The 28,000-nt window shown below is 36.0% G+C and overlaps 3 protein-coding genes across 3 annotated transcripts; 1 reads left to right on the forward strand and 2 right to left on the reverse strand.

Annotated features, from left to right (window-relative positions):
* The first annotated feature begins 602 nt into the window (after positions 1 to 602).
* LOC117983103 (uncharacterized) lies at positions 603 to 7,673 on the forward strand. Its single transcript, XM_034969570.2, has 6 exons — positions 603 to 760; positions 854 to 986; positions 3,205 to 3,507; positions 5,146 to 5,312; positions 5,905 to 6,320; positions 6,359 to 7,673. Exons 1-5 carry the CDS (start codon positions 694 to 696, stop codon positions 6,210 to 6,212), a joined length of 978 nt encoding a protein of 325 aa, XP_034825461.1. The 5' UTR covers positions 603 to 693; the 3' UTR covers positions 6,213 to 6,320; positions 6,359 to 7,673.
* Positions 7,665 to 10,812, reverse strand: LOC117983104 (transcriptional adapter 1-like). The gene is given in 5 exon segments (XM_034969571.2): positions 7,665 to 7,892; positions 7,895 to 7,983; positions 8,560 to 8,760; positions 9,127 to 9,290; positions 10,288 to 10,812. Coding segments are annotated over 5 exon segments (903 nt in total). The 5' UTR covers positions 10,684 to 10,812; the 3' UTR covers positions 7,665 to 7,839.
* Positions 10,813 to 11,857: 1,045 nt separating this feature from the next.
* Positions 11,858 to 27,967, reverse strand: LOC117983102 (cytochrome P450 4d2-like). The gene is made up of 11 exons (XM_034969569.2): positions 27,715 to 27,967; positions 25,069 to 25,175; positions 24,497 to 24,587; positions 23,151 to 23,336; positions 22,150 to 22,219; positions 21,324 to 21,520; positions 21,035 to 21,144; positions 17,952 to 18,085; positions 17,101 to 17,201; positions 13,188 to 13,376; positions 11,858 to 12,745 (listed from the first exon to the last, which is right to left on the reverse strand). The coding sequence occupies exons 1-11, from the start codon at positions 27,863 to 27,865 to the stop codon at positions 12,579 to 12,581; spliced, it is 1,503 nt and encodes a 500-aa protein (XP_034825460.1). The 5' UTR covers positions 27,866 to 27,967; the 3' UTR covers positions 11,858 to 12,578.
* Between the last annotated feature and the right edge of the window lie 33 nt (positions 27,968 to 28,000).

Raw genomic sequence — 28,000 nt, forward strand, 5'->3', positions numbered from 1 at the left:
GCTACTAGGTACATACATATGTATTCTGTTGCTATGACCTAGGCGGGAAGAAATTGCATTGTTTCACCAATACATATACTTGTATGTTCATCTTATGTATTTAATGTGTTTTTATTTAATTTTATAACTATTCTCGGTCTGGTATAAAAATCATTCATCTAACGAAATATAACTACCTACTTACCACACAAATTGTGTTCTATAAAATAAAATAAAAACCAGAAAATATTGTAAACCAACTTGTTTACTATAACTATAAGCAACTATATTATGTACTTATACCTAAAGCACAAAGCATGTATCTAATTACACATTTAGAATTGTAATAAAATTGAAAATTTGTACCTTTTTCAGTAGTAAAAGGCTTATTTATTATTATTTATTTATTTCTTACCACACAAACCATATTCATCGTGAGTTGTTTGACTACCACAAAATATAGGAAAACAAGGGTTAAATATTTGTTTATCCTTACACATCTTTGTTTATTTGGGTTAGGTAGTACTTACTAAAATACTTAAGTATATATTATATTCATTACAATGTTATCAAAAATAACAACCGTAAAGTACGACCTACTGACTTCTGAGGCGGTGCAGTAAGCATTTATCACTTAGTATAACGAGAGGGTAGGACTTAGGAGGTTACGGAGAGACGAGTGTACCTACACGAGTATATCAGTGATAGTTCAAAATGCGAATCGTGAAACAGTTGGTCGTCTTCGCTCCGTTATTTTTCTTATATTTTTCGATAGCAAATGGTAATTTTTATATAAATAACTTCAACTAAACATGTTTTTCTGGTTCTAGTTTTAAGTATACAGTGGATTTGTAATTATATCATGTGTTTACAGCGTTTCGGATATTCGATTTGGATGGAAAAGAAACGATATTAGCATCGGAAAATGAAAATATAAGCATCCAATGTAAATCCGATTTTCCAATGACTTATTGTGGTTTTGTGCATCCGAGTGGAAAGCGATTTTCGTAAGTACTTTTTGGAAATTTGTAACGACTTAATTGCTTGTCTTAGCTTAGAATTATAGTAAGTAATTATGCGTTATGTAATAAACTACCAACTCGTAGCCTAAAATACAACTTTTTGTCTGAGATCCATTTTCATGCCACTACGGTCGACTTTTTACCCGACTACGGCAAAGTCAAAAGGAAGGGTTATGATTTTAGCAATCTGTGTATTTAGATCATAGTCTTTGCGGAAAGCACGCGGTAAACCTCTTTAGCGTTAGGGTCGATCCACATCGATTAACACCGACACCGAATCAATAATATACCTACTTACAGTGCGAGTCGGACTCGCACACGAAGGGTTCTGTACATCATACAATAAACATGGACGTATAAATAAGGGTGGACGGATTGTCGCTAGACACCACCACGAAGCACTCAACAAGGGGTCACGGACACATTCACAGTAATAATAAGCCTATCGGTCGTTTAATTTTGTATACTTTTGTTTATTTTACTCATTCGTACTTGCACCGCCGCCATTGTAGGACTTCGATCCCTCATCCCTTCGTAGCAACAAGTAGTCCATGTCAATAAATAACACAATTTTTAGGGTTCCGTACCTCAAAAGGAAAAACGGAACCCTTATAGGATCACTTTGTTGTCTGTCTGTCTGTCTGTCAAGAAACCTACAGGGTACTTCCCGTTGACCTAGAATCATGAAATTTGGCAGGTAGGTAGATCTTATAGCTGACATTTGGGGAAAAATCTGAAAACTGTGAAATTAGGGTTAGATCACACAAAAAAAAATTTGTGGTCATGAACTAATAATTAGCATTTTCAACTTTCGAAGTGAGTGACTATATCAAGTGGGGTATCATATGAAAGGTCTTCACCTGTATATTCTAAAACAGATTTTTATTTATTTTTATGCATCATAGTTTTTGAATTATCGTGCAAAATGTCGAAAAATACGACGGTAGTACGGAACCCTCATTGCGCGAGCCTGACTCGCACTTGACCGGTTTTTTTTTAATTTCATAGCGATCATTATTAAGTTTTAACTATTATTTGTTGTTATAGCGGTAATAGAAATACACATTCAGTGTAAATTTCAACTACCTAAGCACCTGTTACGGTTCACGAGATGCAGCCCGCTGACGCCTGACAGACAGACGGACGGATACGGAGGCTTGGTAACCTGTTAGCATTCTTGGTGCACGGAACTTTATAAAGCGTCGGACCTTCAGTTTGTGACGAATCGATTCTTTATCATTTAACTATAGGTACATCACACAAGCGGAATTTCGAGCCCGTTTTTCTGCTAGCTTAGTACCTAACCTAACCCTGGCCTTAGATGGCGAGAAATAGCGTCCTTCACGCACTTTGCGTTACGTTAGCGCATACCTACTACTTATTCATTATCAACTTCCCCCATTAACTTGCGAACAAAAAGTAGCTAACTACCTACCTAAGTTAAATTAATACCTACGTAGGTACTATCAAATTCTTGTTTTTACTCTTTGATAACAAATTACTGTCTTAAGTAACTTTTATCATTTGTTTTAGTAAGTAGTTATACTAGGTAAACATATTTTGTTGTAATTAAACATGATAATTCCATTTGCTAACTTATTAGGTACCGATGTATATATTTTATTTATTAGATACTCGCAGCAGATTATTTGAACTAAGTAGATATCGGTACTTTACGGTTTTCGGATTTTTCTCCTTATTTATTTATTTTTATTTTTCATGTACCAAAATTTTAGTTACAAAGTAATAATTATTAAGTTACAAGTACCTTACGTGTGCTATAAGACATAAATAGTTAAGTAGTTTCCTACCTGCCAAATTTCATGATTCTAATTTCTAGGTTATTGACGTATTATTCACTGTTCTAGGTCAACGGGAAGTACCCTATAGGTTTCTTGAAAAACAAGACAGATATACAGACGGACAAAGAAGTGGTCCTATACCTCTTTCCTTTTGAGGTACGGAACCCTAAAAATACCATCTAAGCAAATTTCTATATTTTTTCAACTAACCATAATGTAGCGTACTGCAACGGGTGGAATATGAACCGCCGATCTTTCGGATTTTAGTCCATTCCTTGACCGTTGAGCTATTGATGCTTAAAATTTAATTATTAGAAGATCGATAGCATTCTAAGACTAGGGAGAGTGGGCACGCCCATTAAATTCATAAACTCAGGTTCTTACTAATCCAATAAAAACAGGTTCACAGATCGCGCGGTAAATGATGGCAAATGTGTGCAAAAGATCAAAGCCACAAAGGCCGACAGTGGCGAATGGAGGTGTCACATCGGAAGGCAGTCCGAACGATTGGAATCTATCAAGAAAATCGAAGTTCGAATAGTGAACCAAGTGGCGGCATTGGAACCCAACATAACAGCGAAGCTTGGACGACCAATCACAATCGCCTGCGCAACTACGAAAGGACTCATACCGTTGAGCTACTGTCGCTTCGAACCACCAAATGGAAGGTCTTTTAACATCGACTCGTCTGTAACTGAGCAAAAGTAAGTGAAATATAGGCTGAGATCTAGGCGTAGGTACTTTGACTTTGCTCAGACTTAAGTTTCAGTCAAAACGAGGCAGGATTTTTATGCCAGCGATATAACGCTGTATCTATCGTTTTAACAGTATCTTAAGTCTGAGCAAGAGCAAAATCAAAGTGCTCTATAGATCTTAATATTCTGATATGAGCCACAGGACTATTTGATTATCTCTCTAAAGGTACAAACACACTAACTGCCTAGCAAGAGAATAAAGGTGTCAAATAGGCATACAGTTATTTAGTTGCCATCGTAATTTTATAACTGTCTTAACTTAACAAATAAGGCAAATTAGCACTTATATTTGATCCACTGGCGGCGATTTTATCTAAGACAAAAATCTGTCTTAATTAATTTCCAAGGATAACTATTTACCTACTTATTACAATAGAAGTCGGCTTTGTTTCTGCTCTATGGTTTACCTCATGAGTTAATAGTTCCGCATTTTAGAAGGTCGTATACCTACGTAAAATTATATTTACATAGATTTCTATTGTTATTTTGTAAATTCGTCCGCGTGGGTTTAGGTTTCCCGTAGAAATTCTTAACCCGTACTATCCATATCCATACTAATATTATAAATGCGAAAGTGTATCTGTCTGTCTGCTAGCTTTTCACGGCCCATCCGTTTTTAATGAAATTTGGTACAGAGATAGCTTGCATCCCGGGAATGGACATAGGCTACTTTTTATCCCGGAAAATAAAATAAAAACCCACAGGTAAAACATAAATTTACGCGTATAATGAAATATGTCCGTCCCCATCGTAACTCAAGTATTTACGCCAATGGACAATGGTACGGGAAGAGTACCCGATTTCTCTTCGCAGCAGCGTCCAAGGTGCAGATAGCCCATGGTTGCCAACCTCCGATAGGAGACGGCACTTCAAGAAGAAGAAAAAGTCCCCAGGAAGCAAACTATATCTGTATCCAAACGTCAAAAGCGGTTCAACGGTAGAGCCACAAGAATGTAACAGACAGTCAGAGTTACTTTCACAGTTTAAGTACCTATGGATATGGATTGTTACAAAATATTTTTATTAAGTAGGTATAGTTTTCGTGATAAGGCGGACAACTTCACTGATTACAACTTTGTAACAGTTTGTAAACAATTTTCTGAGGCCAAGTGGTTAAGAATTTTAAGATACGAATAATTAAAAAACCTAGGCCATGACAAGGTAAATTATATTTTATATGTACCTAGGTACCTACTCTTCAAATATGTATAATACAAGGTGTAACCAGAACGCTGGCAAAAACGAAGACGGGTGATAGTACCTACTGATGATTAATGATGTGATACCACAAAAAAAAACGCGAAAAATAAATAAAAAATCCTATAATTTTGTAAAAGCTTACGATATATTGCAAATAAAACATCTGACTGACGCTAGAGGTCAACGAACGTTGCGCAAGTAGGTCACACGGAGTCAATGCCGCGTTGTAATCGGCGCATTGACAAACTAGAGTTCTAAAAAACAAAAGACCATTTTGTCCGATTTCCGCTTCATTCAAAATGTCGGGCGGAGTTAAACCACTCATACTTAAAAGTAAAAGAGAAAAAGTGTAAACGAAAAACTTGAAAATATTTTTTTCCATTATAGTTCAATTCTGGCAAAATATTACTACCCATCGAATGCCAGCCTCGATCGTGGCGACTGCGCAGTTACCATCGTGAAAGTGAAGTACGAAGACGTTGGGTTGTGGACCTGCGGAGTTGGGCTGGATGACGGCAAAGAGCATATCGACGTTATCAAACTAGAGGTGGAAGGTTCGTTGAAGTGTAATATTTTGTATAGCTATAAGTGACGCCAAACTTCTTGATCGCTCTGAAGTTTTTAGTCTAAAAAATTTGAAAATTTGAAATGCAGAATTTAAATGGATTTTTATTGCACTTATCGATCGAATAACATTTTTGTAAATTTTTTGATATTTATTATCACTTTAGAATCAAATACTTTTCAAAAAAGGGTAAAATACAGTTACAGTTCTATAAGTTCTTCAGTATGGGTTGCCTGGAAGAGATCAATTTAGTGATAAGGTCGCCCTTTGTATTTTAAGTCTATCCTGTATTCTTACTCTCTGTAAATCTAGTAACAATAAAGTTGTTTTAAATCAAATTAAATTTAAAATACCCTATTGTACATTGGAAGAGATTTGTGCATTGCATTGGTGGAGGTGCATATTGCTTTCTTCGTCGCTTGCTTTTCCTGCATGTTTAACGGTAGGAGGGCGGGCGGTGCATATCGCATGCTGCATGTTGCACCATACAGATTTGTCTGTCTCAGAGGATTATAGCAAATTAAGTTTATGGTTTGATGATAATTTGTTACTTAGGTGAACTTTGGTTCCAATGTTTTCAGGTATGTACATGTCAACAGCATCAGCAACGGGCGTCACGGTTGGTGGAATCCTCATCGCCATCGCACTCGCCTCTCTGGGATACATTGCGTGGAAGAAACGGAGACTCCTAGGCGGATCGGCCCCTCAGCCAGAAGTGATTGAGATTCAGGAAATGGCAAGACCAAGTTCGGCAAGTCCAAGGCCAGGGTCGGCAGGGCAAAGTCCAAGGTTTGAGAGAACTGTGCCAGCTATAGTAGTTCAGTCGCCTTCGACGCCGGGCGAGCCTGGGACCTCGCCGCTTATATCAAGATATCAAAGCCCGCTGTAAAACCTATTAAGATAGTAAGATTCGGTAGTTAACTGTTATTGTATATACAGACAGACTGCAAAATTGCAGGTTGGATGCAAGTATATTGCAATTGATACTGCATCGCAACTGCCGACCGAGTGCGCAGTCCGCGTGCAGTCGGTCGGCAATTTTGCAGTTGGCTTGCCTTGGTAGTGATAATTCGGTTGTTTACAATCTCTAAACTGACAAGTCTAAAAATAGTATACGGTATTCATTTCATTTTTCTATACCATAAATTTTAGACCTGATAGTTCAATAATTTAGTTTAAAGAAATACCTTGCGACTTAGTCCGCATGAATCTAAGTGTTTTAAGGATTCCGTTTGAATTTTTCGAAATACTTTCTTAGGGTGTGTGTACTCTTTATAGAGAGAATCTACGTGCAAAATTTCAAGTTTCTCAATCCACTGGTTTAGGCTGTGCGCCATAATATGTCAGTGAGCCACAGTACTGCAACTCGATTGTGATAGAATAACAGCTACAATGTCACAATCGCAATCACCTCTGATTGGTTGACACCCGCTCACTATTGGCTCCAATGCATTGTTGCAACAAGCATACCATAAATTCAGCCAATCCTAAAAATTGCGATTGTAATAATGATTGATGGGGGTTTTTAAAGTATCGAGTGTGTACAAATTGCAACCGAATCAGCACCATTGCTCAGTTTTGTCCAATGGTGAAGCTCATTAGATATACGCGGCAGTTTCGCGAGGCTTGTAGCTTTGTCCGGCAGCTGTGTTCGCCGCCTTGACCTAGGGACGCGCTTTGATCTCTATCAAAATTCATCCATAGATTCCATACCGCCTCGCATAAAAGGGACTTAGCTATTGATGAAACTCAATATAATATGTAGTTTTCTCTTAAGCAGAGATCTACATATAGAGCGTACTTTGACTTTGCTTATACCTATAGACTTTATAACGAGACACAGTTATGTCGCCCGACGCTTATATAAATCTGTCTTGTTTCAACTCTGTCTTAGGTCCAAGCAAAGTCAAAGTACACTCTATAGATCTCAGTATAAGTGTTCTTATTTCGAAGCATTAATGTACGAGTACTAAAGCACCTTCTTTGAAAGACGACATTCTTTTGCGAAAACTATGATAAAATGGGTTCAGCACTTTGAGATTTGAGTTTTCACTTTTTTCGTGATAGAAGAGTTTTCAATAATTTATTGTGTTGATGGTAAGTGGTAACAAGCAGATGCTGTGATTTTCGTTCTACATAGTCTCTAAACTAACAGTTTAAAAAATAGTGCCATACTTTTCACAATATTCGCCGTTTTTTTTGTTTGTTTAACAAATGTTAAGTATTTACAATAAGTTAGTTTAAGACAAATAATAATTCAATAGTAAAAATAAAGACTGGAATTTTTGTTATAATCTCTGTATTCTATTCTAATATTGTTTATAAATAATAAAAAATAGAATAAATTACATGTAAAGTTTTTATTTTAACTTAAAATTATATCAAAGTCTGTTTCAACAAAGTGATCCTATAGGGGTTCCTTTTTCCTTTTGAGGTACGGAACCCTAATAAGAAGAATGGCACTGTGCTAGAAATTGATTTCTCACATTCAGGCCTTATTCAAGTAAGCTTAATAGCTAGGATGGTTTAACATTACAGCCAGTCTCTCCATGTTTACTGCATACACTGAATGGCAAGCTATCACGTTCTTGTGAGTCAATAAAGTGTTGTAGAATTCTTCTATCGTCAATTTATCATCATTTGGTTCTGTGCTGGGACCACTGCAAATAAATCGTATTGTTTTCGTTAATATTGTTTTATATTAGTTATCTACGTAAAACTATGCTAATTATTTTAAAGTGTGTTTGTTAGTTTGTCCTTTATGCAACAACGAAACAAAGCAATGGATCAACGTAATTTCTGGCACGGATATAGTTGACGCGCTGATGAGTGACATTGATCAATTTTTATCCCAAGTAAATGGGTTACAGGATAAAGGAAATCCACGCGGACAAAGACAAATACTTAAAGATTTATAGTTTACTTTAAAATATCGAGTGTTAAATTCAAATGAGAATTTTATTAGCATGATAATTACCTTATAAAACAAAATATAAAACATATTAAAACAAAATTAATTAAAAAATTTGCATTAGATTTTTAGACTAACCAAAAAATATACCTTCCTATTATTTTTTATATAATATGTTGTGCATAGAATTATTATTTCAGTTAATTTTAAAGAACAAATAATAATAATAATTTGATTAATAAGAGTGTATCCAAACAAAATCACATAGTTGTAGTAAGGTTTGGTATTCTTGTTTCTGTATAGAGCAGTGAAAAAAATTACATACCTGCATGCTATTTCATATGCTGCTGATTGTTCCACTTCATCGATAGTTGGTGGACATCTTGGACCCAGGGCATCCACACTGTCATCCACGTCTACCCGACCTTCGTTCTGAGGATCATACAGCAAGCCACTATTCCTTAGCCACATGTTCGGCATATCTCCACCGAGGTCATACATAAACCTCTTGTTTCTTAATTTGTATCTGTGGACAATAAATTATTATTCACTAGCTGATGATAATATATGGATGGAAAATATATTAACCAGGCACTAAAAAACGCTAATTCTTTATTTTTAGTAGTGAATTTAAAACAAAATCTTCAGCCATTTGGACACAATGATAAGCTTGAACTCAAAAGGCACAATTTTGAAAAAAAAAGTCTAATTAAACTTTCTATGTTATCACAATTTGGCAATAACCTAGGTCTAGATTAAGTTCTGAATTTATACATCATAAATTTAACAACAACCAGGCATGTGCCTTTTTTGAGATTTGGTAATGGTTTTTTGCTTGCAAAGCAAATCCCTGAACTGCTGCAAGTACTATATCATCAAATTGCATAAATACCCCTTTCTCTGTGATATAACAGCAGTTATGATGTTTTTGAGGAAGTTCTGTACGGCTACCACAATGATGTCTGCTGCATCATCATCAGCCCCTTCCAGTCCAAGCTCCCATGCAGCGAGCATGAATCTTCCCACCACCAATGCATGATCTGGCAGAAATATTTCCTGAAAAATGTACAAACAGTCAAAACTTATCAAAGTCAAAAATTATCAAAAATTTCATTGGAGTGAGGTGACAGTGGCACCGATTCTGTTGTCTTTCTCTTAACTAAATTTAAAGTATCTGCATCCTTTTCTTTTTAACAATGCTAAAAAGGGACAGAACATGAACTTTACATTTAAAGACTCTAAATTTTAGTGCACGCTACAAATTTAAACAGTAGGCTTGCGACTGCGCTAAAATCACGGTTACCATCTAAAAATTAAATTTAAAACTGTCAAACTGCGTGTGTCCTTTTCATATTACATTAGTAAGAAGAGGATGTGAATACTCTAAAATTAGGTTGTGCTCAGAATCAGTACCAATAACAATAGGCTACTTGACAATTTTTTTAAGTTGGTCTTAAATGGTTAATATTTGTCCTATTATATCAAAAAAATTAACACTATATTTTTTTGCGCCCTAAAAACCGTAAAACTTTAATTTAAATAACCCTGTGGTTATACTGTTGTTTACAAATGCATGACGTCAGAGCACAGATAATCTATCGGCCAAACATGGCCGACAGTGTTTTCACCTGTCTAAGAAAAATATTTTTTTAAATTAAAGTTTTACGGTTTTTAGGGCGCAAAAAAATATAGTGTTAATTTTTTTGATATAATAGGACAAATATTAACCATTTAAGACCAACTTAAAAAAATTGTCAAGTAGCCTATTATTTTTGTCAATTTAAAACTATGACTGTTTGAAGGGTCCCCCTTTGTAGAAGCCCATAAAAAGTTAGCAAGTATTTTATTGGTATCACTTTCTTTCTCACTAAATTACTTACAAAAGTTCACAACATAAGATCCTTTAGAACCATGAATTTGTAATTTATGCAGAATTTGTTGTTTATGCATTTAAAAAATGTATAGCCTTTTACGCACGGAAGCTGATGCAGCAATGCAGACAGGTAATAAGGAATATTATTGAGCAATATCTAAATTATTGTAGTCAACTTACTTGTGCTGCATATTTGACACCATCACTTCCAGCACCGGGTGGTGAATTAGGCGGCAAATATTCCAACAAATCCGCCGGCTCAAAGTTAGATTTCTCTGACGTTCGGGAGCTCCTCTTATGCCGTCTACTATTTCTATTGTGAGATATAGCTTTGTCGCGGGCAATAGTTATCGAAGTTTCCGCCAATCCTTCGACCTTATTCAATAGTGCTAGTAAAAACTCGTTATGGTACCGCACTTGGTCCAGACTCAGCAAAGCGCGAGCTTCAGTATCAAATTCTTCCTTCGTGAGTTTCATCCGAAACCACTGTTTCATGTGGTTGAAATATTTTGTTGATTTGTCGCCCAAAGCGTCGTTAAGTTTTCGCCGGCATATGTTTAAACTGTCCGAAGACATTTTGCAGTTAATTTAGTGAGCACTATGTCACGCGATACTAATGTGAAAATGAATTAAAATGTTTTCATAAATTTATTAAAAAAAGAAATAACAACAATTATTGTTTTTCTTGTAGGTAGGTACTTTCCTGCTTTCCAGCTGTCAAAGTCAAACACAGACTTCCATTCAAAGTTTCAACCATAGATAATATACTAGTTTCAACTTTCAAGCATTTATATAATTCTTACATTTCTTTGGAAAGTAATAATTCAATTATAAGGTACTTAAAATGTCTTTACTTTCAAGTTTCAAACAAACCATCCTCTCAAGTCTCGCCACAAAGTACCTACATAGTTAGATGAACAAATTTTTTATACCAATATGATTTACGGCTCTAGGTTCTAGCATACTGCATAAATTAAGTGACACAGACGAAAAAAAAGGAACGCCAAGTAACCGATACTGTTATAATATATGTATAACATTGATGCACTACCGATATTATAAATATTACATAGGTTCATAGATATGTACCTACAGATATGCAACTAGCGTGCCCAAGCTATAGTCCCTCACCCCTAGTACAATGCGATAAGGCTCTCTTGGCACTCGAATGACATTGACAGGGGAGCGCTGTTGGAGAACAAAGGCTTAGAATAGGTAGGTACCTACCTATTCAAGCAAGAACAAAGGGGAACTAGATGGCAACGTTAGTTCCGATTTTCGCCACGCGCCAAGATAGCCTTGTCGCACTGTAAGTACGTCTACTCAAGCCAAGCAGAGGTAGGTACTTGTGAAAGTAATAAAAGTGTGTATGTACCAGTCTACGGTATGTACCTACTTTACTTGGGCAGAGACTTGGAGAGGCGCGAGGGGTGCAAGTTGCAACGGATCGACGTGATTAGAAAACTGAAGAGTGACATAGGCTACTTTTATCTTGAAAAATCAAAGAGGCCCCACGGGATTTTTAAAACCTTAACCCACGCGGACGAAGTCGCGGGCATCAGCTGCTAGTACTTAATATAAAAGCAACTAGAAATCAAAGCGTGAAGCTCACCCGTGGTCTTGAAAGTCGGGTTTTTAATAAAAAAATAATTTTAAATATTGCTTATGTCATTGCTTACCTATGCGAAGGAATTGGGGCTATTCAGGGACCAGGGTCCTATATTGGAAGAGGCAAAACAAAATACTAAAAAACTTTAAAGAAACAATTTATTTATATCTCGGTAGTAGGTATTAAAATTAAATTTAACATCAAATGTAATGTAAATAAATGTAGGTACAACATAATATTATAAATATAGCCATATTTTACTCCATGACCGAACTAGAAAAGTAAATACCTATGGATTTTTTAAGGAATAATATTATTATTGTATCTAATTCAATTAAGAGCTTTGTATCTAATCAAATGATAATCATCATCATCATGATCAACTCATCGCCGGCTCACCTAAAGAGCATGGGGTGTCCTTTCTGAATGAGAAGGGGTTTGGCCATAGTCCACCACGCTGGCCAAGTGCAGATTGGCAGACTACACACCTTTGAGAAAGAATATTATGAAAAACTCTCAGTTGTGCAGGTTTCCTCACGATGTTTTGCTTCACCGTTAAAGCAAGTGATATGTAATTACTTAAAACGCACATAATAGCAGATGATGATAGGATATTATGGTACCTAGCTACTCCCTACTACGAGTACCTACCTAGTTCAACAGTTAAGACAAGAAAATATTTCTTCCGGGCAGAGACTTGGAGATTTTTATGATGATATTTTTTGTCTTTTAAACCTGAGAAAACAATCACCAAAGCTGTTTTACCAAAGTGTTCGAAATTCAAATAGCTGAATAATATTCGTGCATTTTTCAAATTACTTATGTTACAAACTTAACATGGCGAAATTTATTATGACCTAACTTAGTAATTTTTATTTCTAGGCTTCAATTTAACATTAATACCATCTTCACTCCTCAAAATAAGCTCCGCACACAACCCTGGTTCTTTGGTATCCACCGGTAGCACTGTAAAGTTTTTAACGACACTCGCCACAGTGACTTTCAGTTCCATCATTGCGAATTTTTGTCCTGAAAAAAAAAACCAGATTTTTTTATGAATATTCTGTTTTAAAGGGCTTTGAAGATTTTGGCCTACCTAGAAGCTCGCTGGTTTTTGATGACCATGCTGGTCGTCAAAAACCTCACGAGTTTTGTATGGCATTTGTATTCCATACTATTTATTCTATTCGTCTTATCCTAGCTATGCAACCAATATTTTTAAAGCTTTTAGCAAAATCATATTTTGTAAATTGAATCAAAATTTCGGAATTGCGTCGCGTCAGACGCCGCGCGGCTAGGCGTTCGCGCTGGTAGGTAACGGCCGCGCGCCGCGCCGCACGGCGTGCGCGCTGCGCGGGCTGGGCGCCTAGCGCGGCCGTGATATAATATACATATACTAAGTACCTATGCCTAATTTGTACTTTGTACGAATATCTAGTAGGTTTTATATGTCAAATCAATAGAATTTTACCAATACAATTCCTAGGTCCAGCGCTGAAAGCGAGCCAACTGAAGGCATTCTTTGCGGACTTGGCTTCCAACGTGTCGTGTCTCTCCGGACGAAATTCCATTGGGTTGTCATAGAGTTCGGGATGACGATGTATCTCCAATATGTTCACCATCACTGATGTATTCTTCCTTAGCTTTAGTCCAGCTATTTCTGGGAGCAAAAGGAAATGGCAAAAATGTTAAGATAAATTTAGTCGATCATTCCAAAAGTGCGGTAGACTTATCAATAAACTACAAATGAATATTATGGACTAAGAGCCTGTGAGGACCAGACCTTCGTTATTTTATAAACGCTGAAAGTTTGTCTGCGCATTGTTCCCGACACAGGGAAGAACCATCAGCGACTATGAAGTTTAGATCATGACGGCTTTGGCAGATAACAGGTAACAAAGACGTATAAAATCTTTAGTCAAGTAGTCTATTTTTTTTTTCCGATTAGTAACCCCCTGCCTCTTAAGACATATTAAAGTTTAAGGGTTTTGGTAGGGGGTTGGGTTGCCACAATTGTCTGGCGTTACATGACGTGATTTCTATTAAGTACTATTCCGAGGAAAATATAATAAATTAGACTTTACCTATACTTAAACGAAAGATTTTATACGTCTTTGTTATCTGTTATCTGCCAAAGCCAGTAGCCACCATGATCCAAACTTCACAGTCGCTGATCGTTCCTCCCTGTGTTGAGGACTAATGCGCAAAGAAACTTTCAGCTTTTATAAAATAACGAAGGTCTGGCCCTCACAGGATCGTTCTCTATTAGTAAAGGTACCTACACAAAATTAGTGAGGTGTCATTTGGAATTTCAGGGCGCGTTCATTCGTTTCACTTTTTGCCATGTACGTCCTCATCCCCAACGGCCGCTAAAACGCTTTACTTGATAAACAGAGTATTTTTCTAAGGTCTTTACGTTTTTCAAGTTGCTAATATTATCAGTTTACCAATATAGGTACTTTTTCCAAATTAGTTAAGTAGATAATAATATTGTAATAACTAGATGATTCATCGGCGTGGATTTTAGTTTTAAACATCTTGATTTTCCGGTATAAATAGTAGCCTTCATTCGCCAGGTCTTTAATTCATATTCATATAAAAAAATCACGTCGATCAGTTGCTCCATCGCGGTGTGATTGAAGGACAAACTAACAAACGCTCTTTCGAATTTATAATAGGTAGGTACCTAGACCTACTAAATCGTACGATTTAATTACCAACAAAAATCGAATCCAAATAGAAAGAATAGAAAGAAAAAACCAATAAGAATCGAAGGTAGATCCTATGGGTAGATCCAAAAATATTATTATTGCGTCCGATGGGCGCCTAATTATTATTGTAGTGCTTTTATGAGGCCATCCATTTAAGTATTAATTACACCTATCCATTGTTAGCGCACAGTAGAATCCAAACACGTGTAACATAATATGATGCGGATTGTATACATAATTTATAAGTGCAACCGGTTGTGAAGATTTTCTTAAGGTGCGGCTCCGCTATCTGGATTCCTGTTATTTTGTGACAGCAAATAATCTCCTCTCTGAGGTGTAGCACCAAGTTCCCGCAGAATTTTTAAAAATTATTGTGAATTGCGGAATTGTATTGGGCGGATTGCGGATACAATATTACCGCCGCGCCGGCCACAGCTATAGTATTATATTACGAATCATTTGCCGAATCCCGATAATGGAGCCGAACCATTAAGACTGTGCTGGATTAAAATTCTTTTTTATTGATGATATTATTAAAAAAAACCGGCCAAGTGCGAGTCAGGCTCGCAGCGAAGGTTCCGTACACAGTCGTATTTTTTCGGCATATTACACGATAATTCAAAAACTATGATACATACAAATAAATAAAAATCTGTTTTAGAATACACAAGTGAAGCTCTTTCATATGATACCCCACTTGATATAGTATCTTACTTCGAAAATTGAAAATACTAATTATTAGTTCATGACCACAATTTAATTTTTTTTGTGTGATGTAACCACAAATTCACGGTTTTCAGATTTTTCCCCGAATATCTGCTATAAGACCTACCTACCTGCCAAATTTCATGTTTCTAGGTCAACGGGAAGTAGGTACCCTGTAGGTTTCTTGACAGACCGACAGACAGACAGACAGACCTATAAGGGTTCCGTTTTTCCATTTGAGGTACGGAACCCTAAAAATAGGTAGGTACATATACTATTAAAGTAGTAGACCCGTTATACATACCTATAGGTACATAGTAGGTCTACCTAGCTAAAGTAAAGACAACACTTGGGTCACATTTTGAAGAGTGCTATCTCTTTTACTCTAGTGAGTTTTGTATCTTCTGTCTATCATCACCCTCCGATTGCCATCTCGACCTGTCGCGTAATATATTTTTGTGATATAACATTGACCTATACCTACATGTAGCTAAAGCGGATCGGGTCGTAACAGCACATAAGTGCTAGTTTGGCCTTCAACTTGTTCTTACTATCCACTCTTAGTATGAAGTAACCGACTGCAAAGTAGCAGATGGAAATTGGAATGCAGTTTGCGTTCAGTCGGCGTCGCGTCCCAACTGCAGTTGTCTGGCAGTCCAAATGCAGTCTATCTAGACTCTAAAGCTAGACCCGTAGGTACTCGTAATATAAGGGCGATTATGATTCTCTTGTTACGTGTATCTACCTATACTTATATTAAGTAGATATGTACCTAGGTAGTAATGTAACACAGAAAAAGCATGCTGTGCCTTTGATTTTGTTTGATGATTTATACAAAACTAGCTTATGTTCTTCGTCCTTACTTCGTCCGCGTAGACTAACACATTTCAAACCCCTATTTCACGCCTTTAGGGGTTGAATTTTAAAAAATCATTTCTTAGCGGATGCCTACGTCATAAAAGCTATCTGCATGCAAATTAGAGCCCATCCGTCCAGCAGTTTGAGCTGTGCGTTGATAGATCAGTCAGTCAGTCGCGTATTATAGGTATTTACCTAATCTTCATTTCAGTTAGCGCTTATAATATAATCACTGATGAACTGCGATTAACCTCTTACTAATAATAATGAGTCCCCAACTATTTAAATATTATGTAGTTCGAGGCGAGACAAAGTAAAACCAATTAAGTCTTATTTGTTTGTTGACGTTAGGTAAATATAATATCGACGGTGCAACTTCGATAACCATTACTTTGCACCGCGGTGCAAAGAACAAAATATGGGTCCCCAACTCATTGATTTACAAATGCCTCAACTATTTAAATAATATGTAGTTCGAGGCGAGATAAAGTAAAGCCAATTAAGTCTTATTTGTTTGTTGACGTTAGGTAACTATAATATCGGTGCAACTTCGATAACCATTTGTACTTTGCACCGCGGTGCAAAGAACAAATGGGTCCCCAACTATTTAAATAATTATGTAGTTCGAGGCGAGATAAAGTAAAGCCAATTAAGTCTTATTTGTTTGTTGACGTTAGGTAACTATAATATCGGTGCAACTTCGATGACCATTTGTACTTTGCACCGCGGTGCAAAGAACAAATGGGTCCCCAACTATTTAAATAATTATGTAGTTCGAGGCGAGATAAAGTAAAGCCAATTAAGTCTTATTTGTTTGTTGACGTTAGGTAACTATAATATCGGTGCAACTTCGATAACCATTTGTACTTTGCAGTTTGCACCGCGGTACAAAGAACAAACGGTTATCGAAGTTACTAGGTAGGTATTTCCAGAGAGCGCGTGTAATAATGTACCTAATCCGGTATTTGACAACTAGTTAAATCAGTATCAAATAGGGGTTCCAAATTTGTGTAGTTCACGCGGACGAAGTCGCGAGCGTAAGCTAGTTTAAAATAATTTTCACTAAAAATAAAATATAGGTACCTAAGTAATAATTATGTATGTTCTTACCTGTATCTTTAGTCATAAGTCTTTCAATGAGTGGCACTGAGGGAAACAGTCGAAGACTCTCTTTGATTACTAGCTCCAAATATCTCATCTCTTTGAGTTCTCTGTAGGGATCAGTTAAAAATTAACTAATTAAAAAAACTAAAAACCCGACTGCTTATAAATAGTAACTCTTAACTCAAAAGCAAACAACAAGCTTTGTAAATAATATCTGTCCCGGCTGTACTCACGTGTTTAGTCGACGTCAAAACTGCGGCGCGTGCGCGAACGGACTCCCTTGAAAAAGGACCCTGGATGGGTTCGAAACTAGTCGGGCTAACGTCGACTAAACACGTGAGTACAGCCGGGACGGATATTATTTAGAATGGAAATCGGTAGTTTAAACGCTAAAACAAGCTTTGTATTCTATTAAATAGAAAATAAGGTCATAAACATAAATGTTAGAAAATGTACCTATGGCAGGCGGGGGCTAGCTAATAGTCTTCTCTTATCTGTGCCAATAGTCCGAAGTAGTTTGACAAGTGGGTACTCTGTTTTATAGAGCACTGTTTCTGTCGTTGAGACCGACAAAACGTCACATAGGTATGAGTGACAGAGACAACGCTCTACAAAGCCGAATTGTCATTCAAAAGGCCGATGTACCTACATTATTTTCTGCCGCGTACTGTAAGTATAGTCTGTTCTAAGCTTGTTCTAAGTTAAAGAGTTTGCAAAAATGAACTGCTGACAGGAGTCACAGTGTTCCAACACCGGTGTTCGTTGGAAGTTGGAACGTGTTGTGTTGTTATAAAACGTCGCACCTAGTAGATATTTATATCGGTGGGGGCCATCTAGTCAAGATATGTAATACTCACACGTAACTTGGATCCCTATCCAAATTTTCTCCAAGGATACTTCTTTGTTCATCAAGAATTTTCTCCTGAATTTCAGGATGTTTTGCCAGACAATACAGCGTGAAGGAGATACCGGATGTAGTAGTATCGTGACCCTGAAAAATTAACAAAAACAGAATACCTAAATGTTTAAATAAAACCAAAAATGTTAAGTAAGTAGGTACCTACCTTGCACATTATTACGGTCTACTAATTTTGTTTCTTGTTTTGTAGATATTGTGTTTTTTAGATTAGTAGCTGTAATGTATGTAATTTAGTAAGTTAAGGCAAAGGATTAAGCTGTTATTTTTAAATAATATAGTCATTCCAAATAACACATATTTATTATTAAAAACTAAATAATGGCGATACTTTGTCTGCGTGAACAGACCTTCAAAACTCCTGTGATTCTGGATGTGGAACTCTTTGATTTTCCGGGACCAAAAGTAGCTATGTCCTTTTCCAGCTCCAGCATGTCTCTCAGGATACGAGCTATCTGTACCGAATAGCTACCTATACCTAATGCCCACGACTCAATCCATGTGGATTTAGGTTTTTTAAAAATCTCGTGGAAACTCTGTGATTTTCCGGGACCAAAAGTAGCCTTATGTACTTGCCCGAGATGCAAGCTAACTCTGTACCAAACTTTGTCAAGATATAAATTTAGGTCAAACGGATGGGTCGTGAAAAGCCAGCAGACAAACTTTCGTATTTATAAAATTATAATATCAAGTACGAATGCGTATATTTACTTAATATAAAATATTTCATGCTAGACAATTTCGTTCCCAGTCGAATAATGCCGCGAGTTGGGCCCAAACTGACGCATTTAAAATATTTAAATGTCTGGACGTGCCCCCGATGATGTAAGAAAAACGTATTCATCGTTATCGTAATCGTCAACAAATTCTGCCCTTTGATTTGTTGATTCGCTGTTTACATTTTTCCACAGCCAATCAAAGGGCAGAATTTGTTGAGAATTACGATAACGATGAAATAGTTATTCTTACACAATTGGGGGCTGGTCTGGACCTTGTCGGGACATAAGTATAATACCTACACAGTGCGCGGTGGCAAACATAACGCGTGCGGTTTATACCTACGTATGAGTGCCTACGCGAGTCGAGATGGCAAACGGGGAGGGAACGCCCCGCACATCCACACAGCCCCCGCGCTAACCCCGTGCGGGGCATTCCCCCGCCTCATACCCGGATTGCTATCTCAACCTGTTGCGGACTATATAGGTACTTTATCGTAATCAATAAACTAACAAGACACGGGCCGCTGTAGGTAACTTTTCAAGATAACTTTATTTTCAAGTGCAACTTTGAAACTTAAATAACTAGGTTTTACCTACTTTTAAATAACTACTTATATGTCTGTGTCTCTAGCGTGTAAAGTTTTGGCAGAGATTCTGATACCTACCTTAATTCAATGCTATTATACCTTAGCAGTTCTAAACAAGTTGACCTAGAAAACATATTGAGCCTTGAAAAGTCACGCAGCTTAGGACAGTAGGTACATATTAAAATAAAATACATAATATAGTCTGCATAATTATACGCCAGTTTCTATTATAAAATACTAAATAATGCCCTCATCTTTATCCACGTGGATTTCAGTTTTTAGAAATCCCGTGGAAACTTTTATCCGGGATAAAAGTAGCCTAATCTTTCCAATTTATTTACCAAATTTTGTCAAACAAATTCAGTAAAATGGATGGGCCGTGAGAAGCCAGTAGGCAGACAGACTGACACTTTCGCATAAATAAAGTTAGTGTGTACTGTGTACTATTAACAAATTTTTTAAACCTTTCTGTAATTTTATAACTACGCATTAGGTAAACTCAATTGCTTATTATTTTCATAACACAATTGTTTTCTTTTGTTATTCATATTACTTACCTACAAGATTAAAGTCGTCGGACGTAATTTTACCTTTAAACCAAAATATTGAGGCTTTAAAATGACTTTATCTCATTAAATGCTAATAAGAATGCAAAAGGTTTGCATTTTGTATTCTGAAAATCTTTTTAAATCTTTTAAATACTGAGCTATGACTAATTTAATATTCTATCTCTATTCTCTATGGAACTAATACATAATATCTGGATCATATCTGGATATATACTGGCAGTTATACTTACACCTATCTCTATCAAACCATATGCCACGTAAAAACTGCGCTTGACGCCATGACGCGCATCCCCGACGCATAAAAAGGGGTGTTATAAGTTTGTTGTGTGTATCTGTGAATTTGTGAGTCAGCTGTGTATTTGTCTGTGGCATCGTAGCTTCTGTGTAGCTCCTAAACCATAAACGGATTAAGCTAATGTTGATGTTGTTTTTTTTTTGTTTGAAAAGTAACATCTTCCTTTATCAACTTTTCTCGTTGATGAAGGGATTAGACCAACTTCCACAGATGTGATCAATTTGAAATTTGGTATTCTGTTACTTCAATGATATAGTAAGAATATGGTAACCATGACCTGATGCTGTAGTGTCACCCTGAAGTCTGCAAGATACTCGACTCCTCACGAACTTATAGCAAAGGTATGGTGTTTGGGCTCATCGGAATGGTCTCAATGAATTAGTTATAGCTGATGGTGATCAAGGTCTGATGATGGAGCAGGAAAGAGAAATGATAGTGTCTTGGACTGTAGTGCGGTAGTTTATGAGGCTACAATTATTTGTTAAAGAGAATAATTTTTGAGGTGAGGGTGTGAGATAGGTATGTAATATGTATATTGTATAGGTATAATGGAAATCATTCACGATAGTTTAAACGCTAGAATAATTTTTACTTATTTATTTTTAACGCTTTTTTCTCATTTTTCATCATTTCATAATTTTTATTTATTTTCAACGCTTTTTACGCTTTGTGCCGTCATTAATCGACTTCCGCACAGCGTGACGTTAATTAATTATGTTAAAAATAAATAAAAATCATGACTTTTATTTGATTAGGTATTCTCTATAATAATGAATGACCCTATGAACCTATATTATATATTGTGTGCTATTGCGTACCTACTACCTAACCTATATGTACGATCAAGTTTTTACCTCGAACATAAACGTGTCGACCTCTTCTCTGACGTGTTCGTCATCGATTTTTTTGCCGTCTACCTTGGATAGCAAAAGTAAATCCAAAAAGGCGTGCTTATTTTTCATACCTTAAATAAAAAAATATTCATTATTAGTTAGCTAGGTACGTAAATAATAAGAATTAAGAAATAAAATTAGTTTCCACTTCAATTACTTAGTTCATGATGACTACCTAAATCTGGACTCTGAATAAATTGTTGGCGAAACGAATACTTATTTGTAAAAAACTCATCAAAAGTAATTTTACCAGTATCACTATATTCCTTCAAGTCGGTTATGTTTGAATTTTTCAATTCCTCTCGTCGAATTTCTATTACTTTCCTAGTCTGAGAGTGCAGAACATTCAGTGCTTCGTCTTGCGCTTTTTTATAATTGAGAAAGTTAAAAAATACATCCTCTCCTATGAAGGGATTCTGCATTCTCGACGATATAATCTTGGCTATGCTAAAATTTAAGAACTTGGTTGTAAAAATGGGATGTTTATTAAACGACTTCACCATCCCGTTGTCCCCGTTAGCCGTATGGCTCTGTTAACGGGGACATTGGGATTTGAATAAAATTATTAAAAACTTATCCCATTGTCCCCGTTGTCTGTCCCGTTTAAGGGGAACAACGGTATTTGAATAAAACTACTGAAAATCTATCCCGTTGTCCTCGTTCTCTATTACCCTTCAACGGGGACTGCGGTAAATGAATAAAATTGTTAATTTTTTTTACCGTTGTTCCCGTACTCTGACCCCGTTGATAGTCCGAGAGTCAACAAAGTCAAAGTCAAAGTCAGAAAAGTTTATTCAAAATAGGTAATAAATTACACTTTTTGATATTATACACATTAAAGGTATCAGACATTAATTGCTCAACGTTTCTGATATGAACCGCTAAGGTGTGGAATGCCCTTCCGGCGTCCGTATTTCCTGTCTTGTATAACGTAAATACCTTCAAAGCAAGAGTGAATAGGCATGTTTTAGACAAGCGTGCTCCAACCTAAACCTCGTCATTGCTTTTGTAAACATGATTGTCGTCAAGCGCAAGCCTATCTACGCAATATAATTAATAATAAAAAAGGTACTCACGTTTCTATTGATTTTACATATTTTGATTCACTATTGTTTTGAGCTTCTACAGAAACTCCCATAATAGACTCTGTAAAATAATGATAAAATAAAGTAAATATTTAAGTAGCTACAAGATAAACCATATTTTATAGTGTAGGAAACGAAGCAATTTGTTGTATGAAGACCCCTGCATCAAATTCTCAGTCGGTAAAACTTTGCTGGGTAGTAATATACCTACTATGAGCCAACACTTACATAAAAATACAAAAATAAACTAGCCGAAGTTAGGTAATTTATACCTAAAGGTACAAACAGCTTAATATTTTGGCTGAATAATTCCCCAGTCCAAAAATATTTTACCAAAATGATTTCTTTCGTTTATTGATGTGATAGGGAAATTCGTTTTTTTTACAAATAAGTATAACAGTTAATTGTTAAAAAACAAACTTTTGTTCGGCAGTTCAATCGGAAAATTATTCAGTCAAACTTTTATAATCAATGTAAGTAATAAGTTATTATAATGGAAGTTTAAAATGAATACTGACTTTCATACAACATTTTATCTGAAACCTATTTGAAGCGTCTATGTTGCATTTTTATTTAAGGAGGCCACCAGAAATATATCAACACTAGATGATGCCCGCGAATTCGTCCGCGTGGATTTAGGTTCTTAAAATCCCGTGGGAACTCTTTAATTTTCCGGGATCAAAAGTAGCCTATGTCCTTCCCCGCGATGCATACTATCTCTATTACCAAATTTCATTAAAATCGGTTAAACGGATGGGCCGTGAAAAGCTAGCAGACAGACAGACGGACAGACATACAGACACACGTTCGCATTAATAATATCAGTATGGATTTTTATCATCTCCAACACATAAATTATGTAAAACTAACTACATAATTTAATTAGGTAAGTACTAAGTTGTGTTCTTAAAAAAATGAGGTAGCTAAACTTACCTGTTATGAGAGCTAAACATAAAGGAATATTTCATGCTAAGTACCTACTGAAAACAAACCTGTAACATTATCCAAAGCAGTCAGTGCTATGACTGGAAATAAGTTAAACGATTTTCCATCGGCGTAACTTTGCAATTTTTTAATTAATATCTTCTCGTTTTTCAGAAAAATAGGCAAAAAATTTTGCAAAATGTTAAAATGAAATGCTGGCGTCAAAAATTTGCGAGTTGTCTTCCATCTAAAACCTTAAAGTAATAAAACCCTAGATAAGTACTTATTTGAAAATAATCATAATATGATTGAAGTTAAATACATAATCATATGATTAAAGTTAAATACGTAGAATGAAATAGTAGTTGAATAGTTAAAGTGCCTACAGAAAATATTTCGGTGCTTTTGAGATTTTACGTCAAACCAAAAAACTCATTATTTAGTTGGATTGTTAAGTAAGTAGTATATTAATTTATGATTAAACAAACTTTCACTATTGTACCGATGTAGATAGATCTTTTCTTATCCATTTACTATTTATTCTACAGAGTAAAAGGCAAACATTTTTATCTTGTTTTGGTGAAATATTAACTAAACGACCACGATAACCGATGTGAGTTCAAAATAATTGTTACGTCATAGTGGGTTTATATATCTATACTTATATGAGCACGGGCTCATGTTGTTAGCCTAGGTATCCAGGTACTTATATTTTTTATCAATCAAAGCCTCTCAAGAACCGGAAAAGTATTGTTGAAGCGAAAATTTGTACAAGAGCGATAGGCGATTTGGGATTGATAATTTTTAGTAGGTAGCTTTTAAAATTTGTTCCGAAACGCGTCCTATTATTAAAGTAGAAACATGTTTTCATAGTTTTAATATGGCTCTAAAAATTGACTATCAGTATCAGTGATAGTCAATTTTTTTGAGCCATAATATTTCGAATATTTATGTATCATTTTTAGGGGGAAAATATAAAATTACCTTGACAACCTAATCAAGTCGCACGAAATGTGGAATGTCGCCCTTGCGGTGTCTGTGTTTCATTTTTTTTTTAAAAACGTACTTACTTATAGTACATTAGTTTAAGGAAAAAGTGAAGAGGACGTCAACTTAGATCACATCAATGCCTTTTTATCCACGCACATGCTAACTGTGGAACCAACTTCCTTCGGCGATGTTCCCATTGGATTTTAACATGGAGTTATTCAAAGAACGAATCAACAAATTCCTGAAAATTGGCGGTTCCTCTGGTGCTGCAAATGTTCATGGGCGGTGGTAATCACTAAACACCAAGTGACTCGCCTGCTCGTTTGGTTGCATGTTATTTTTATTTAAAAAAAAGAATGCCTTCCATCAGGCCTGATTGTCGTCAATGAGAAAGACTTTGAGGCATTAAAACAAAATCCATTACCTGTAGATGTAAGAAGGCCATCTCCAAGCCAAGGTCGAAGGAAGTAATACGAACGCCCTTTTGTGATCAGGTCATTATGTGTTAGTAAGGGCTGCAAATCAATGAAACAATACATAATAGTAATTATAATTAGGTACATACTTAATTATTATTGTCAATTTATCTTTTCGCGCTTTAACTTATGTACATAACACTCTTCACTCATCATCTCACTAAACCCATCGCCGATGCACTACTGAGCACGGGTCTCCTCAGAATGAGAAGGGCTTAGACCATAGTCTGCCACGCTGGTCCAGTGCGGGTTGGTAGACTTTACATGCCTTTGAGAACATTTTACTACTTCTTGATGTGTGCTACAAGACCTACCTATCTGCCAAATTTCATAATTCTAGGTCAACGGGAACTACCGTGTAGCTGCTGTAGGTTTCTTGACAGACACGACAGACAGACAGACAGACAGACAACAAAATGATCCTATAAGGGGATCCTTTTTTACTTTTGAGGTACGGAACCATAAAAAAGAATTATTAGATAGAAAGAAACCCGACTGCGCAGGAGTTCCTCAATCTTACCTCCGCATATTTCGGATGTGATATTAACACGTAGGGGTTGTGGAACAAATGTACTCGATAAGCATCTCCGAATTGTAATTGGAACTTACGCAGAAGTGGTATGAATTCTGTAAAGAAACCGCATATAAATATTTTACGGCTGGACTCACGTAATTATACCATAGTATGTTACCTACTTATAGTCCTTGACAGGTTGAGATGGTAATCGGGGTATGAGGAGAGAGGACGCCTCGCACACCCGCACGTCACCTGCGCTCGCCCGCACCGGGTGAGCGCGGCGGCTGTGCAGGTGTGCACTGTGCAGGGCGTTCCCTCCCCGGACCCCGACTGCTATTTCGACCTGTCGCGTACTATACTTTATTATTAGTAAATTACTTTGAACTATTAGATTAGGTGAACCAAATGTTTTTATTTAAGTATTGTTAAAATATTGAGATATAAAACAACTATAAATAATATAATTAGATTTTAACCAAAAACAGGAACCTCAGCGCAGGAGATGCTTGGGTCACAAGTGTCAAAAGATGCATTTGAAAATGCGAGTGGTAGGCGTGGTGGTACTTAGATTATTAGGTATGCTTACCAACCTACTTATTGGTAAAAATAGGTATAAATAAATCGTTGTTTCCATGTTATATTTTAATTTTAATTTTAACAAAGTAAATTATTCACATGCATCACGTTTGTTTTTGTGTTTTTAAACATCTCAAGGCCATAATACCTATTTGCTTTGTCAGATACAAATTATCTCGCGTCAATTAATAGGTAAGTAGGTAATACAAAGCATGAGGATTCTATAAAAAACCGGCCGCTTGCAAGTCAGAGTTGCCTACCGAGACCCGAGGGTTTTGTTTACTGAACGAACTGTACGAATACAATGCAGGGATAAAGTCGCACCATACATTTCGTTTTGGTACGGAATCCTAAAAAACTTTACTCCATCAGTTTTTAAGTATCTTTGGTTACGAATTTATGAATGAAACGCAATTTAAGTCGGTTATCTAAAAAATCTAAAAAGCAACTGTGTCAACATTTTTAGAAATACACAGACACACATACATTCACACATACACACACATGCATATGTTGTGAATCACCTACTAGGTAATTTTACTAGTTAATTGACTTTTATATTTTCATATTATTATATTGTAAAGCTTGCTTAAATTATTTGGTCTCTTCAAACGTACTGTTATAAATTTATAATTAATAACTATTTAAGTAACCTGTAAAACAAAATTGTAATCCTATTTGGCCTTATTTTCAGTCTGTTATTATGTAAAATTATATTGTATGTATCGCTGTTGATTGCAAATAAACGAATAAAATAAAATAAAATCATTTCAGTATACTTACTAAAATCATTCATAAACTCATAATGTACCTACTGTAAACGAAAGGACATGAAACTGGCTTCAATAAATAGTTAAAAACAAAAAATAAACTCAAAAAGATTTGTTTCTCATTTGCTTTTCAGAATTTTAAGACGACTTTGACTTAAATTGCGTAAAAAAACGTAAATTGCGTTTCATCCACATAATCTACTTCTAAAAAATTTGACGCAATGAAAAGGAAAAATGGGAGAGTGGATCGTGTCGTTTGAAAAGCGTAGCAGGACTGTGATTCAAAGGGATGCCCCTCGTAGCACAGGCGTATAGCTAGTATTGCTCGTAGGCCTACATTGCTATTTCCTGGTAGATATATACCTATTTTAATTGCGATTTTGCAGCACGGGGGCCAGCACAGCCTTAGCTCGTAGGTCTTCCATTAATTTTAAGATGTAAACGAAGGATATAATCATAAACATAAATGTTAAAAATGTATGGCAGGCGGGGGCACTACTTAGCCAACTACTTAGGACTATTAGCTTGCCCCCGCCTGCCATACTTTAACCTAACATTTAATGTTTATGAGCTTATCAATTTCTTTTTTATAGATAAGATGTAGACAAAGAATATAGGTAAGTAAAAATTCAAAATTTATATTTCGTAATTTTATAAACATAGATTAATTATTGGTCTCGCTCCGCTCTTATAAATAACTTCAAATTTTCGTGTCGAAATTGTCTCTGGTGTAAAAAATTTAATTTTTGCAAAACACGCATTTTTTTTGTTTAAAATATCTGGTGTCAAAAATAATTTTTTTAACACCAGATATTTTAAATGTTTTAAACAAAATACTAAATAGTCCAGCCGCTTTAGCATAAAAAGGGGTCAGTCTCGGAATGAAAGGGAATAAGCTGAATTTCGGTATACCTACATTTTGGCGTCTAAAAGTTCGTAAGTTATTAAAAGTTTACCAAAATGGGGGTTTTTGCATCTTCCAGCTAAACGGTAAGTTTTACCGTGGTTTTACCATAAAATAGATCGATCAAAAAATGTAGATTATAAAATTATCTACAAAAATTAATTCATACTTTTTTCTAAGAATCCCGATTCTTGAGATATCGCGATTCTAAAAGTTGAAGGAGTTACATTGTATATTCCTCACCACCTGTGAAGTAGTGTAGGTACTCGGTTTCGTGGTAGCTAGGGATACTCCACGACCGTTTATGATGGAATACATAAGACCAGCCTAACTAAAGGACGTAAACACTACCTCTGGCCTTGACACTTGACACTTGACCTAGAATAGGGGTGAACTTGCCTGATGTCTTTGTGATGAATAAATGTCCATTTCCCACTAAAGGCAGAGGCCTAGGTCCGGGAACATTGAACCTCTTACTATCTTTCAATAACACAACCCACGAATACAATATTATTACCACTAAGAGAATTAAAATTAAAATCGCGATCATGTTTGTTAATGTGTTAGATTTTATGATAACACTAATAAAACAATTTTATTAGTGGATACGTCCACTTTGCGCGAGTATACTCTCGCGACTATACAATTAATTCAGTTCAGTATCAGTATTTACAAACACTTCATT

This window comes from Maniola hyperantus, chromosome 6, assembly GCF_902806685.2.
Source record: "Maniola hyperantus chromosome 6, iAphHyp1.2, whole genome shotgun sequence".
Lineage (NCBI taxonomy): Eukaryota > Metazoa > Arthropoda > Insecta > Lepidoptera > Nymphalidae > Maniola > Maniola hyperantus.